The 14,852-nt window shown below is 43.2% G+C and overlaps 2 protein-coding genes across 3 annotated transcripts in view; one reads left to right on the top strand and one right to left on the bottom strand.

Annotated features, from left to right (window-relative positions):
- Positions 1-4,253, bottom strand: part of MOSMO (modulator of smoothened) — a 34,583-nt gene extending 30,330 nt beyond the window's left edge. For both annotated transcript variants that reach the window (XR_011559852.1, XM_070761190.1), the window contains exon 1: positions 3,790-4,253. Coding sequence is in view for 1 of the 2 variants with exons in the window: in XM_070761190.1 (XP_070617291.1) it covers positions 3,790-3,895 (106 nt within the window). In the remaining variant the exon portion in view is untranslated. The remainder of the gene's footprint in view (positions 1-3,789) is intronic.
- Positions 4,254-4,381: 128 nt separating this feature from the next.
- On the top strand, positions 4,382-14,741 carry PDZD9 (PDZ domain containing 9). The gene is made up of 5 exons (XM_070760235.1): positions 4,382-4,388; positions 11,136-11,186; positions 13,005-13,178; positions 13,948-14,137; positions 14,237-14,741. The coding sequence occupies exons 1-5, from the start codon at positions 4,382-4,384 to the stop codon at positions 14,739-14,741; spliced, it is 927 nt and encodes a 308-aa protein (XP_070616336.1).
- The last annotated feature ends 111 nt before the right edge of the window (positions 14,742-14,852 follow it).

Here is a 14,852-nt window from a genome sequence, read left to right as displayed (position 1 = left end):
TGGCTGTTTTTTCCCCCTTCCTAAACAACTAACTGGAATGTACTTTGCTGACTGAGCACAACTTGTTCTTTTCACCTGAGCTGAACCAAGCTCACAAACGTCTTCCCTTGTTTCTTTTAAAGTTAGATACAGTATTTATAAACACGATCCATGCGCCCCAAAGGTCATACAGCCTTCTTATTGGCAGCCACAAGCTTAGCTGGATTATTAAGACACTCTTGATCTTACACAGGAAAAGACCTGAACACATCAAAACTTACATGTATGTACAATAATAATAATAATAATAATTATTATTATTATTATTATTATTATTATTATTATTATTTATTGGATTTGTATGCCACCCCTCTCCGCAGACTCGGGGCGGCTAACAACAATAATAAACACAACATGTACTATCCAATAATAAAAACAACTAAAAACACCTATTATAAAACCAAACATACACACAAACATACCATGCATAACTTGTAATGGCCTAGGGGGAAGAGCTATCTCAACTCCCCCATGCCTGGTGGTATAAATGAGTCTTGAGTAGTTTACGAAAGACAGGGAGGGTGGGGGCAGTTCTAATCAATGGGGGGAGTTGGTTCCAGAGGGCCGGGGCCGCCACAGAGAAGGCTCTTCCCCTGGGGCCCGCCAAACGACATTGTTTAGTCGACGGGACCCGGAGAAGGCCAACTCTGTGGGACCTAATCGGTCGCTGGGATTCGTGCGGTAGCAGGTGGTTCCAGAGGTAATCTGGTCCATTGCCATGTAGGGCAATGTGTATGTATGTATGTATGTATGTATGTATGTATGTATGTATGTATGTGTGTGTGTGTGTGTAAAGATTTCGTTTGCTTGGGTCTTTTCCTATGTAAGATCGAGTGTCTTTGCAACATTTCGACAAGATCTTCAGGCTGGTGTTTTGGGCTTCATGCTGCTGCAAATAAAGTTTTATTCCAGACATAAACTACTCCAACTCCTACCCTCAAAATAACGCTACAGAGCACTGCACACCAGACCAACTAGACACAAGAACAGTTTTTTCCTGAATGCCATCATTCTGCTAAACAAATAATTCCCTCACCACTATTTACCAAGGCTGCATTACTATTAATCTTCCCATTGTTCCCATCACTCATCTCCTCCCACAAATGACTGTATGACTGTAGCTTTGGTTGCTTGTATCCTTACAATTTATATTGACTGGTTCCTCCTAATGCATTTTGATTGCTTATTTGTGCCCCATGACTATCATTAAGTTAAAATTCTTGACGAACGTATCTTTTCTTTTATGTACACTGAGAGCATGTGCACCAAGACAAATTCCTTGTGTATCCATTCCTATCCCTATTCCCTGAAGCTCAACAGATATCAACCACAAAAGCTACATGGGGTGTCCAAACATGGCAACTTTAAGACCCGTAGACTTCAACTCCCAGAATACCTCCAGACGGAATAGTATATAGCTGGTCAGGGAATTCTGAAAAGTTGAAATGCACAGGTCTTAAAAGTTGCAGTAGTTGGCCACCCATGGCCCACACCATTGTTAAGAGGAGTCTTTGGAGAGGGGCGGCATACAAATCTAATAAATTATTATTATTATTATTATTATTATTATTATTATTATTATTATTATTATTTTAAGGCAGATTTAGACAGCCAAACACTCTTTTTGTTACAGAAGCCAAGGCGAAACTCAACCAAGGCGAAACTCAACCAAGGCGAAATTCAACCATCACAAACAAAAGGCAACAATCCAGTTGAGCACCAAGCATCCCGTATGCCAGTGTTTCCCAACCTTGGCAACTTGAAGATATTTGGACTTCAACTCCCAGAATTCCCCAGCCTGCATACGCTGGCTGGGGAATTCTGGGAGTTGAAGTCCAAATATCTTCAAGCTGCCAAGGTTGGGAAACACTGCCGTACACTGAACCAAGAGGAGGCATTTAACAATGATTGCTCCCCCACCTTCGATTCTCCTGGCTTCCCTTCCACAACTTTTTATTTATCCAGGTTAATCTTCAGCTTCCTTCTGTCCTCTCTCCCCAACATAGTCAATATGTGCAAGAACAATTGGGGTTCAACTCATGCAGCAACTAGGCAACCCATTCTGCGAGGGAAACAATCCTAAGTCTGCAGAGAAGGGCAGCATAGAAATCTAAATAATAATAATAACAACAGTAACAATAGTAATAGTAGTAGTAGTAATAATAATAATAGGACACAGACGGTTTGATTCTTGCATCCCAGGAGCAAGCAATCACAACAAATACAATCAAGGCCAGGATCGAAAAATCAGCTGATGACCCAAAATGCAGACTTTGCAAGGAAACTGATGAAACAATTGATCATGTCCTCAGCGGCTGCAAGAAAACCACACAGACGGACTATAAACAGAGGCACAACTACGTGGCCCAGATGCTCCATTGGAACCTGTGTCACAACTACCACCTACCAATGGTAAAGAAATGGTGGGACCATAAACCCGAGAAAGTAGTTGAAAACAAACATGCCAAAATACTTGGGGACTTTCAAATTCAAAATGACAATATACCAGACCTCACAATTGTGGAAAAGAAAAGAGTGTGGATCACTGATGTCGCCATACCAGGGGACAGTTGAATTGATGAGAAACAACAAGAAAAAACTTAGCTGATATCAGGATCTTAAAATCAAACTATGACAACTCTGCCATAAACCAGTAAAGGAGGTCCCAGTAGTCATCAGCACACTGGGTGCTGTGCCAAAAGTCCTCAGCCAGCATTTGAAAACAATAAACATTGACAAAATCACAATCTGTCAGTTGCAAAAGGCCACGGTGCCTGGATCTGCGCGCACAGTAAGAAAATATATCACACAGTCCTGGATGCTTGGGAAGTGTTCAACTTGCGATCTTGTGATACGAAATCCAGCATCAATTTCATTTGCTGTGTATTACTGTTTTTTGTGATAATAATAATAACAATAACAATAATATATTAATAATAATGATGATAATAATAATAATAATAATAATACTTTGGAGAGGGGCAGCATACAAATCTAATAAATAATAATGATGATGATTATGATAATAACAACAACCACAACCCTTGCAGGGCTGGACTCTCCCTTCCACCTTCCCCTCCTCCATGGCTTTTCTCTCTCTCTCTCTCTCTGTCTACCATCATTCCTATCACCCATTTCCTTCCACTTAGGACTGTATGACAGTAACTTGTTGCTTATATCCTAAGATTTTTATTAATACTGATTGTTTCTTCACTGCTTATTTGACCCCCTGTGACAATCATTAAGTGTTGTGCCACATGATTCTTGACAAATGTCTCTTTTCTTTTATGTACACTGAGACCATATGCACCAAGACAAATTCCTTGTGTGTCCAATCACACTTGGCCAATAGCGAATTCTTATTCTATTTCTCTCTGCCCCCTAAAATTCCACCTTTGCCCCCCACATCCCCAAAGCCCTTCAAACCTTCAGGTCCATCCAGTGGCTGGCCCCACCACCACCACCGCCCAACCAATTTTCCCAGCAGCCAAAATCTTTAGAAGTGGGGAGGCTCCCCCATGCCTCGACCCCCACAAGCACACATACATTTCCCCTTCCTGCAACAGCCCCCTTCCCCCCCGCAGCTCGGGATTTGGGGTTCGTGTCCCCCCATCCATGGGGAGGAGGTAGAAGCTGCGGCACAGCCAGGGGAGGCTGCGGGGTCAGAGGAGCCCCTCGGCCGTCCCGTCCCGGTCCCTCCGCCCCCTCCGTCCTTACCCCACCGCGACCTCCCGTTCCCCGCCGACCCACCCGCGGACTCGCCGGTGTTGATCCAGTCGGGGTTGGCCAGGCTGGCGATGGCGAAGATATCGGCGGCCAGAAAGAGGCATCCTGAGATGATGGTCAATTTGTCCATGTCCTTCGGCTCCGGCCACGGCCCGGTTTCCCACAGGCGGGGCCCGGGCCGGGGGGCTCCTCACAGCCGCGGCTCCATGGCTTGTGGCGCGGCCTCCGACCCTTCGCGCCGCCGCCCGGCCTGGCCTGAGCGGGCCCGCCGCCGCCGCCGCCGCCGCCGCCCCCTTCGTCCCTCACCGCCGTCCTCAGGTATAGCCGCTGCGCAGGGGCGGCCCCTCCCCGCCGCCGCCGGGCCCCGACTCGGGACGGCGCCGGAAGCAAAACCCACAGCGGGCACAGCCGCGGCCGCGTCACCCGGAAGCGAAAACGTGCGGGGGTCTCAAGCTCGCTCGCGCACGCCCCCCCCCCTCCCCGCGCGCCTCTGGCAGCGGCCGCCAGACGGGGCGGGGCTTATAGAGGAGACGGCGACGCCGCCGAGCGTCGCCAGGACAGCTTGGGTGGGCGGGGCTTCCAAGGCGTGACGGGCGAAACGGGGCGGAGCTTCGAAATGGCGGGTAACACTCGTGTTGGATTTGGGCGCCATTGGAGGGGAAAAGTCGAAGCCGATTTTCTCGGTTGTGAGGAGATTGAAAAAAAATCCATTTTAACTGACGCAGAGAAGAGAAAACCAAGCCTTCCTAATATTATTTTTAAATTTGTTTAGGGCTTGCCCACCTATCTCAAAGGACTTTTGGAGGCGTTAAATAATGGAAGAAAAATTACAAAAATAAATGGGTTGGACTAGAATAAGGGCAGGCAAAGTGGTCTCTTCTATGACATGTGGACTTCAACTCCCAGAATTCCTGAGCTAGCATGATTGCCGTAGGAATTCTGGGAATTGAAGTCCACAAGTCATAAAAGAGCCAATTTTGCCTGTCCCTGGACTATAAGACCTCCAAGTAACAATTCTTCTCTGACCTTTCTATTCTGTCATTTATTAATGCATTTGCATTGCATTATTTGCCTTGTTATTACACAACACACAATGTCATTTATTTGCATTCAGAAGTATCAGATGTTTGACCGATAACTGGTATGTTAGACTGCCAGCCCTAACAGTTCAAAAGCCACAAATTTGTAAAACAAATTTTCTGTGTATGTGTGTAACATTTTTGCTGATAATGAAAAGGAAGGGAGACTAGTGCAGATTTTGTACTTTTAAAAATTTCTAACTTGTTTTTATTTTTCTTACTTTTTTATTATGCAAATATATTTGTTTTTTGTAAATGGGACTTCTGTAAACACTTTTTAAAAATGTGCTTGGGTGCAGGATTTCTAAAAGCTATCAAATTTGAACAGTTTTGTTTTAGCAATGCTAAACAATTCTTCCACATGCACCCTCCCCCCCAAATGAAAATGTCATTTATTTGCATTCAGAAATATCAGATATTTGAAGCCACAGATTTGTAAAACAAATTGTGTGCGTATGTGTATGTGTAACATTTTTTCTGATAATAAAAAGTGAGACTAGTACAGATTTATTTCTCTCTATATATATATACAGTACAGTGTTCCCTCGATTTTCGCAGGTTCGAACTTTGCGAATAGCCTATACCAGTTTTTCAAAAAATATTAATTAAAAAATACTTTGCGGGTTTTTTTCTATACCATGGTTTTTCCTCCCCAATGACATCATATGTCATTGCCAAACTAATAATTTTTGCAAATAAATAACAAAATAATAATTATTATTGTTAATAAATAATTATGTTTATAAATATCAGGATCACTAAGTGTCTTATTCAACGGTGAGTACCAGTAATAATGATGAGTAAATGGTTGTTAAGGGAATGGGAAATGGTAATTTAGGGGTTTAAAGTGTAAAGGGATGGCTTGTGATACTGTCCATAGCCAAAAATTGTGTATTTACTTCCGCATCTCTACTTCGCAGAAATTTGCATTTCGCGGGCGGTCTCGGAACGCATCCCCCGCGAAAATCGAGGGAACACTGTATATAGATTCGACACAAAAATATGTAACCCTTCCCTGGTGCAGAGCTGAAGGGATTGGATACTGTAACTTAGAGGTTAATTCTCTGCCTTACAAGGCAAAGGTTGCAGGTTCAAGTGAGGGCACGGCCTAGCCAAAATAAGGCCAAAATAGGATAGATCATCCTAGTCTCCCTTAATTTTCAAATTCAGCAAAAAAAAAAAAGTGACATATACTTATGTGTGCGTATATGTATATGTCTTTGTATATAAATAAAACCATAACAACACCCATTCCTTTCAAGGGTTATTTATTTTTTTATTCAATTGTTTTTAATGCCGCCCTTCTTCTTAGACTCAGGGCGGCTTACATCATGTTAGCAATAACATTTTTTAACAGAGCCAGCGTATTGCCCCCACAATCCGGGTCCTCATTTGAGGTTATCTTGATAGGACAGACCTGCAACACTGCCACTAATCCAAACTAATTGCTATGTGACATTTACGCAACGGATGGTCGATCCACTGTATTTTTAGACCCATCTGTGCAAATTATAGTGTGTCTGAGAAAGGAGTACTTAACTCCAGCATTTATTCAAAACCCTTAAAAAGGACCCTTAGGATATTATCTCCACAGCTTGCTGGGCAAAAAAAAAATAAATTACAGTATTGCAGAGCCTCATTTTATGAAAGAAATACGGGGAAGTTTTCCCCCATTCAGAGGCAGTGATTGTACATTGCTTGCAACAGGCTACCTTTGTGATATGATCTGCTATCTAAAATACATTGACCTCATATAATAGTTCAATGATGGGTGTGAGCCTATCAACCAAATGATTCCCCCCCACACACACAATTTCACTTTTGCAACAAAACTGGATATTGCAGAAGTTTCAAGTTTAGAGAAATAAAAAAAGCAGCAATAGAAAGTGCTCAGGCAGTAATAGTTTTGGGTTGGAAGGATGCAACAAAATGGACAATGCAAAATTGGTATAGGTACATGGTGGATCATATTCAATTTGAAATTATGGAAAAAAGGATAAATTTGGATAATGAAACTGATTTGGGACAGCTGATGGGACGGTGGGACAAGGTAAGACGATATATGACGAGCAGAATCCGAGACCAAGCTACAAGAAATAAACTAGAATCACTCTATAATATGTAGACAGAGATATTGCTCTTGGGTTAAGTGGATTAAAAAAGAAATACCCCCAATTTGGTGGTGGGGAATGTGTGTATGTCGGGGTGATGGGCACAATTCACATTTCACTATGCACTGTTTTATGTTGTGTGATTTTAAATTGTTAAAAAATCAATAAATAAAATATTAAAAAAAAAAGTTTAGTTTCAAGTTTTATTGGATTTATATGCCGCCCCTCTCCAAAAACCCGGGGCGGCTAACAACAATCATGAACAATATACAATAAAATCCAATACTAAAAGCAAATTAAAACCCCTTAATATATAAAAACCAAACATACATACAAACATACCACGTATACAGTTGTAACGGCCTAGGGGGAGAAGAAGTCTTAATTCCCCCATGCCTGGCGGCAGAGGTGGGTTTTAAGTAGCTTACGAAAGGCAAGGAGGGTGGGGGCAATTCTAATCTCTGGGGGGAGTTGGTTCCAGAGGGCCGGGGCCACCACAGAGAAGGCTCTTCCCCTGGGTCCCGCCAAGTGGCATTGTTTAGTTGACAGGACCCAGAGAAGACCCACTCTGTGGGACCTAACTGGCCGCTGGGATTCATGCGGCAGAAGGCGGTCCCGGAGATATCCTGGTCCGATGCCATGAAGAGCTTTATAGGTCATAACCAACACTTTGAATTGTGACCGGAAACTGATTGGCAACCAATGCAGACTGCGGAGTGTTGGTGTGACATGGGCATATTTAGGGAAGCCCATGATTGCTCTCGCAGCTGCATTCTGCATGATCTGAAGTTTCCGAACACTTTTCAAAGGTAGCCCCATGTAAAGAGCGTTACAGTAGTCGAGCCTCGAGGTGATGAGGGCATGAGTGACTAGCAGTGACTCCCGGTCCAGATAGGGTCGCAACTGATGCACCAGGCGAACCTGGGCGAACGCCCCCCTTGCCACAGCTGAAAGATGTTTCTCTAATGTGAGCTGTGGATCGAGGAGGACACCCAAGTTGCGAACCCTCTCTGAGGGGGTCAGTAGTTCCCCCCCCAGGGTAATGGACGGACAGATGGAATTGTCCTTCTTGGGAGGCAAGACCCACAGCCACTCCGTCTTGTCTGGGTTGAGTTTGAGTTTGTTGACACCCATCCAGGCCCCAACAGCCTCCAGGCACCGGCATATCACTTCCACTGCTTCATTGACTGGAAGCAAATCTTCGTAGTCCACTTTTAAAAATCTTTTATTCATCCTTGAAAATTCCAAAATCCATGGAACTCAAATAACACCCAAGGTTCTACATGTTGCTAGGCATTGCCATCACCTGGCCTACCACAGTGTTCTTCCTTAATGTGATATTTTCAGGCTGGGGGTCATTTCCACTTCCTCTGTTTATGTTGGGTCCCAGAGAGATCCTGTTGAGGATTGATCACCATGGAGCCTCAAAAGCCAGCTTTTAAGAGAGAGCTAACTTTCAAGGCATTGTCTCTCGTCAAGCCTTCCGTCAGTGGTTCTTCAGCTAAGTTGCCTGACAGCAAAGGGTCACCCGATCGAGGGAGACCATTTGACAGGAGGAGATCTTCTGACCGGAGGAGATCCTCTGCCAGAGAGAGCTCTGAGGACAGAACGCCATCAACTTCCAGGAGTCCCCCTGTAAGAGAACCCAATTTCAGAAGGAGGTCATCAGTTGACCGAGGAAGAACATTTGACAGGAGGAGATCTTCTGACCGGAGGAGATCCTCCACCGGAGAGAGACATGAGGACAGAAGGCAATCATCTTCCAGGAGTCCCCCTGTAAGAGAACCCTATTTCATAAGGAGGTCATCAGTTGACCGAGGGAGAACATTTGACCGGAGGAGATCTTCGGACAGGAGGAGATCCTCCACCAGAGAGAGCTCTGAGGACAGAAGGCCATCATCTTCCAGGAGTCCCCCTGTAAGAGAACACTACTTCATAAGGAGGTCATCAGTTGACCGAGGGAGAACATTTGACAGGAGGAGATATTTTGACAGAAGGAGATCCTCCACCAGAGAGAGACATGAGGACAGAAGGCCATCATCTTCCAGGAGTCCCCCTGTAAGAGAACCCTATTTCAGAAGGAGGTCATCAGTTGACCGGGGGAGAACATTTGACAGGAGGAGATCTTCTGATAGAAGGAGATCCTCCACCAGAGAGAGACATGAGGACAGAAGGCAATCATCTGACAGGAGGCTCTCTGTAAGAGAACACTACTTTAGAAGAAGGTCATCAGTTGACCGAGAGAAAACATTTGACAGGAGATCTTCTGACCGGAGGAGATCCTCTGCCAAAGAGAGATCTGAGGACAGAAGACGATCATCTGTCAGGAGGCCTTCTGCAAGAGAACCCTATTCCAGGAGGAGGTCATCAGCTGAGCCAGGGAAGGAATTTGACAGGACGAAACCTTCTGACCGGAGGAGATCCTCCGCCAGAGAGAGACCTGATGAAAGAAGAAAGTCGTCCCTCAAGTGGCAATATTTCAGGAGGAGGTCATCGACCAGACCGATCTTCAGAAGATGGTCTCGTGTGTCATCAGGTAGCACTAGGGCTAAATCCCTTCTCACTTGCTCTTCTTTCCTTTCTCTTTCCATCAATGCGATCAATAATTTTATATGAATTCTAGCACAGCTGACCTTTCAAGTTCTGAGATCAACAAATGCTGCTCGTTGTGTAGAAGTCCCAGAGATGTTGATATCACTGTTACATCCGTAAATGTACTCACACAAATAAATTAATGACTGGTGGCCAAGTCTTTCCGTAAGCAGTACCGTATTTTTCAGAGTATAAGATGCACCGGAGTATAAGACACAAATAAGGAAAAGAATGGCATTTCCTTCCAGAAAAGGTTATGACAGCTGTCAGCCTTAATAGCTTCAAGGCAGGATTAGACAGATTCATGGATGCCAAATGTATCGGTGGTTATTGAAATGGATGTCCATGTGCTGCCTCTATGTTGGTTGAGCCAGGCAGGATTCCCTTGAGTACCATTTTTTGGGGGTCAAGGGAAAGGGAGGGTCTTGCCTTCTCTTTCTGCTCGAGATTCCCGTGGACAATTGGTGGGACACAGAATGCTGGACTCGATGGGCTTTGGCCTGACTCAGCATGGCTCTTCTTATGTTCTTAATCTGCTTAGCAGATATTCATCCGGCTAGCATCATTAGTCTGGTCAGCTTCAGTACATTATTTTATCCCCTGGTTAGGGCTTTAAAAAAAAGTTATTTGGAGAGAGTAACAATGAAAGAGCTTGCAAGCCAGTAACAGCTGGGAACATCCTTAGCACCTGGAGAGAAACATTCGGAGCAAGTTAGAGCAATGAAAAAAAACTCTGCAAAGACTTAGGGCTTGGAAAATAATTCTTTAGAGAGAGTAACAATGAAAGAGCTTGCAAGCTGGTAAAAGCTGGGAACATTGTTAGCACTTGGTTAGGGCTGGAAAGAAACATTTGGAGCAAATAGAGATTGAAAAATATCAAAGACAGGGCTTGGAAAACCTTATTCGGAGAGAGTAACAATGAAAGAGCTTGCAAGCCAGTAAGAGCTGGGAACATTGTTAGCACCTGGTTAGAGCTGGAAAGAAACTTACTCAGAGTAAGTTAGAGTAATGGAAAAAAAAAACCTGCAAAGATTTAGGGCTTGGAAAACATTCTTCACAAAGAGAAACAGTGAAAGAGTTTGCAAGGTAAGATTAGGGCTGGAAAAAAAGCTACAATCAGAGTACGACACACCCAAATTATCAGCCTCTTTTAGGGAGGAAAAGGGTGCGTCTTATACTCCAAAAATACGGTAATGGGTATTGAGTGATGGTCATCTTGGATGGCATCCCGTGGAATTTACATCTGATTCAAATTTCTCACAAGGACGCAGCCACCAATGCTTAGTAACAAATAGTTTTTCAAAGTAGGAGTTCCTTAGGACTATGACATGCCGCTAAAGTTTGCTAATGTAAAAGCAAATGCCATTAGACATCCTCAGGTCTTAGGACTGTTTTTCATTTTTTTTTTGCAAATATGTTTTTCTATTTTATTGATTGCTAAGATTTGGCTTCAGCCAAAAAAATAAATAAATCCTCAAATGTAGAGCATGTTTGTTGGAATGAACAACTGCTGATAACGACCAACTTGTAAACTTTTAGTCAGGAATTTACAAGCTTCGTAACTTACTTGTATTCTCATTTACTGCAGAGGAGGAAAGCTATTATTCTGACTTGGATTATGACGGCGAGTGGGATTCAGGTAAGCAGATACTTCTATTATTATTATTATTATTGTTGTTGTTGTTGTTGTTATTATTATTATTATTATTATTATTATTATTATTTAGATTTGTATGCCGCCCCTCTCCGTACACTCGGGGCGGCTCACAACAATAACAAAGACAATGTAAGAACAAATCTAATAATTTAAAAAACACTAAAAACCCCATTATTAAAAGCAAGCATACACACAAACATACCATGTATAAACTGTATAGGCCCGGGGGAGATGTGTCAGTTCCCCCATGCCTGACGGCAGAGATGTGTCTTAAGAACTTTGCGAAAGCAAGGAGGGTGGGGGCAGTTCTAATCTCCGGGGGGGGGGAGCTGGTTCCAGAGGGTCGGGGCAATGTTCTTTATCACAAAAGGCAAAATAAACTAAGCACTCTTTTTGTATTGCAAAGAGCACTCTTCCCAAAACAACCAGGTAGTCTGTACAATTTCCCTTAAGCAGTCATTAAGTACTTAGCCAGCAGCTGTGGAGAAACTTCACACCCCTTCTTCTTCCAACAAAGGGAGACACACACACACACACACACACGCTGCTCTGCTTTGGTTTCAAAGGTGTGAAAAAGCAACAAAGTCCAGCACACAAGATTCCTGACAACAGATATTCTTCCACAATGGCCAAACCCACATGCTGCTATTTATAGCAGCAGCCCTAATTACTGGTGGCCTCCCTTATCTCCTGTATTATATTCTTACTTGGTCTCTTCCACGCATAATTCTGCGCTTGCGTGGGTCCAAAATGTCATCATCTGAAGCTATAGAACATAAAGAAGATTGACTGCCTTGGCTGTGTGCCAAGCCCTCCTCTGCCAAGTCACTCCCACCTTCTTCTTTGTCCGAGGAAACTAAACTCTGATCTGATTCTGTCGGCAATAACACAGGCCTGTGACATGTTGAAGTTTCCCCTGCATCCACCTCCCCATTCCCTGGGGCAGGAGCTGGGCCAGAGCCAACCACAACAGATAGTAAGATAGATAGATAGATAGATAGATAGATAGATAGATAGATAGATAGATAGATAGATAGATAGATAGATAGATAGATAGATAGATAGATACGGTAGATAGATAGATAGATACGGTAGATAGATAGATAGATAGATAGATAGATAGATAGATAGATTAGATAGATAGATTAGATAGACAGATAGATAAGACAGATAGATAGATAGATTAGATAGATAGATAGATAGATGGATGGATGGATGGATGGATGGATGGATGGATGGATGGATGGATAGATAGATAGATAGATAGATAGATAGATTAGATAGATTAGATAGATAGAAAGATAGACAGATAGATAGACTAGATTAGATTAGATAGATAGATTAGATAGATAGATAGATTAGATAGATAGATAGATTAGATAGACAGATAGATTAGATAAATAGATAGATAGATTAGATAGATAGATAAGACAGATAGATAGATTAGATAGATAGATTAGATAGATATATAAAATAGATAGATAGATAGATTAGATAGATTAGATAGATAGATAGATTAGATAGATAAGATTGATAGATATATAGATTGATAAGATAGATAGATAGATAGATTAGATAGATTAGATAGATAGATAATTAGATAGATAAGATAGATAGATTAGATAGATTAGATAGATAGATACCGTAGATTAGATAGATAGATAGATAGATAGATAGATAGATAATAAAATAGATAAAAAATAGATAATAAAATAAATAATAAAATAAAATAAATAGAATTCTACACTGACGAATAAAGAAAACACAGCATTTTTGAAGATCCCTGCATTTGTAATTTAGATGAATCTTCGGACCTGGATAATTCTGAACATACTTTGAGCGTAACGATCAAGACACATATCCAGATGGACGAGGGAGGCCTTGGTATCATACTTATTCAGAATGGGCCTTATCTCCAGATTTCTGGTCTGGTAGAGAAAGGTGCTGCTGCCAGAGACAACAAACTCCAAGCAGGTGAGGTGAAACCACAAAACCAGTTCGAGACCCTGCGTTTACAACAATAGGAAATGGGTTTAAATTCACAGGTGTGGGAAAAAGCCACCGTAAGCTGAAATTGTACTCAAGTCACTATCCAGGAGAGATTACAGGTCCTCTTTGACTTACTACCACAATTAAACCCAATATGCTAAGTGTGAGGTCTGTTAAAGTGAGTTTTGCCCCATTTTACAGTCTTATTTTCTAGTTGTTAAGTGAATCGGTACAGGGACACAGTGGTTAAGTAAATCTGGCTTCCCCATTGTTGTAGGAAAGTGACAAAAAGAGATCACATGTTCTGTGGACCAGTGTTTACCAACCTGGGGGGGGTTGGTTCCAGAGGGCCGGGGCCGCCACAGAGAAGGCTCTTCCCCTGAGTCCTGCGAATGCTGGCTGGGTCCTGCCTGGGTCCAGCCAAACGACATTGTTTAGTTGACAGGACCCAGAGAAGGCCCACTCTGTGGGACCTAACTGGTCGCTGGGATTCGTGCAGCAGAAGGTGGTCCCTGAGATACATGTTAGCAATAGCACTTTTTAAGGGCCAGCATATTGCCTACACAATCCAGGTCTTCATTTTGAGCCAGTGGTGAGATTTGAACCGCTGACCTGCAGATCTAACAGTCAGCTTTAGTGGCGTTCTGCAGTACTGCACTCTACCCACTGCGCCACCTCGGCTCATATGTTTCTTAAAGCAGTGATTGACAGCTAAGGGTATCATGGGTCAATTCCAATTTTTTTTTCATTGCAGGCGACATCCTACTCAAAATTGGACACGCCAATGTCTTAGGTTGGACCTTGCGAGAACTGAGACAACTCCTGCATTCTGTTCCCACAGGGACCGTTCTGCAAATCCAGGTTTACAGGGATTTTATTAAAATCCCGAGCCGGTGGCAAACAGCCCTCATGAACATTCCCGAATTAAAAGGGCCTGCAACAGAGTAAGAATTTGTTATCTGTCCCAATTTTTGAGAAAAATAAAACGCTAAAACAGTAGTGACTAATAACCCTGCTGGAACTGATCCTTCTCTACATTTCAGTATAGAGAGTCATGAGAGCGAAGAAAATTGGATCAGCAGCGAAGTCTCTGAGAACGAGAGCGAAGAGATGGTCGAAGACAACGAGAGTGGCAGCGAGGAGAGCTACGAGAAACCGGAGTATGTGAGAGCTTTGTCGGTGGTCAGTGCCCATAGCCTCCACAGGGTCCATAGTGCCTGTAGCATCCCTAGCATCCCTAACGTGAAAACTACGTGCTCGCTTTCCATTGAGCCTTTGATCAAAAACCAACCCCAGTGGATCTCCAAAGACTGGCACATTTTTGAAAAGAAAACCTACACTTTTACGGTGGGTTCCGACATCGCCTGCGACATTATGATCCACAAGGATTTCGAAGCGGAAAGCAAGGTGGACACGTCAACATTATACTTAATGTCATCCTCTCCCTACTGGACTATGCCCAAGCATAAAGCCCCACCCTCGGAATCGTCTTCTTCCTCCATGTCGGATGCGTTTTGGCTCGAAAATGTTTCTTACGAACTCGAGTAGAGAGGCTCCTAAATTTGGGGAATCTTCGTCCCAAAGGCTAAGATTGGGGGCGCCGCGTTGGACCTAATGGGCTGGACTTTCGCTTGCACCCCTTATCCCTGAACTGAAAAT

This window comes from Erythrolamprus reginae, chromosome 9 (assembly GCF_031021105.1).
Source record: "Erythrolamprus reginae isolate rEryReg1 chromosome 9, rEryReg1.hap1, whole genome shotgun sequence".
Classification (NCBI taxonomy): Eukaryota; Metazoa; Chordata; class Lepidosauria; order Squamata; family Dipsadidae; genus Erythrolamprus; species Erythrolamprus reginae.
This window is presented reverse-complemented; position numbering and strand designations above follow the sequence as displayed.

Excerpts from the sequence above, each read along its gene's own strand:
- PDZD9 (XM_070760235.1), top strand. Across the intron at positions 11,187-13,004 it reads TGACGGCGAGTGGGATTCAG|ATGAATCTTCGGACCTGGAT; the intron begins GTAAGCAGATAC and ends TTTGTAATTTAG. Across the intron at positions 14,138-14,236 it reads TTAAAAGGGCCTGCAACAGA|TATAGAGAGTCATGAGAGCG; the intron begins GTAAGAATTTGT and ends TCTACATTTCAG.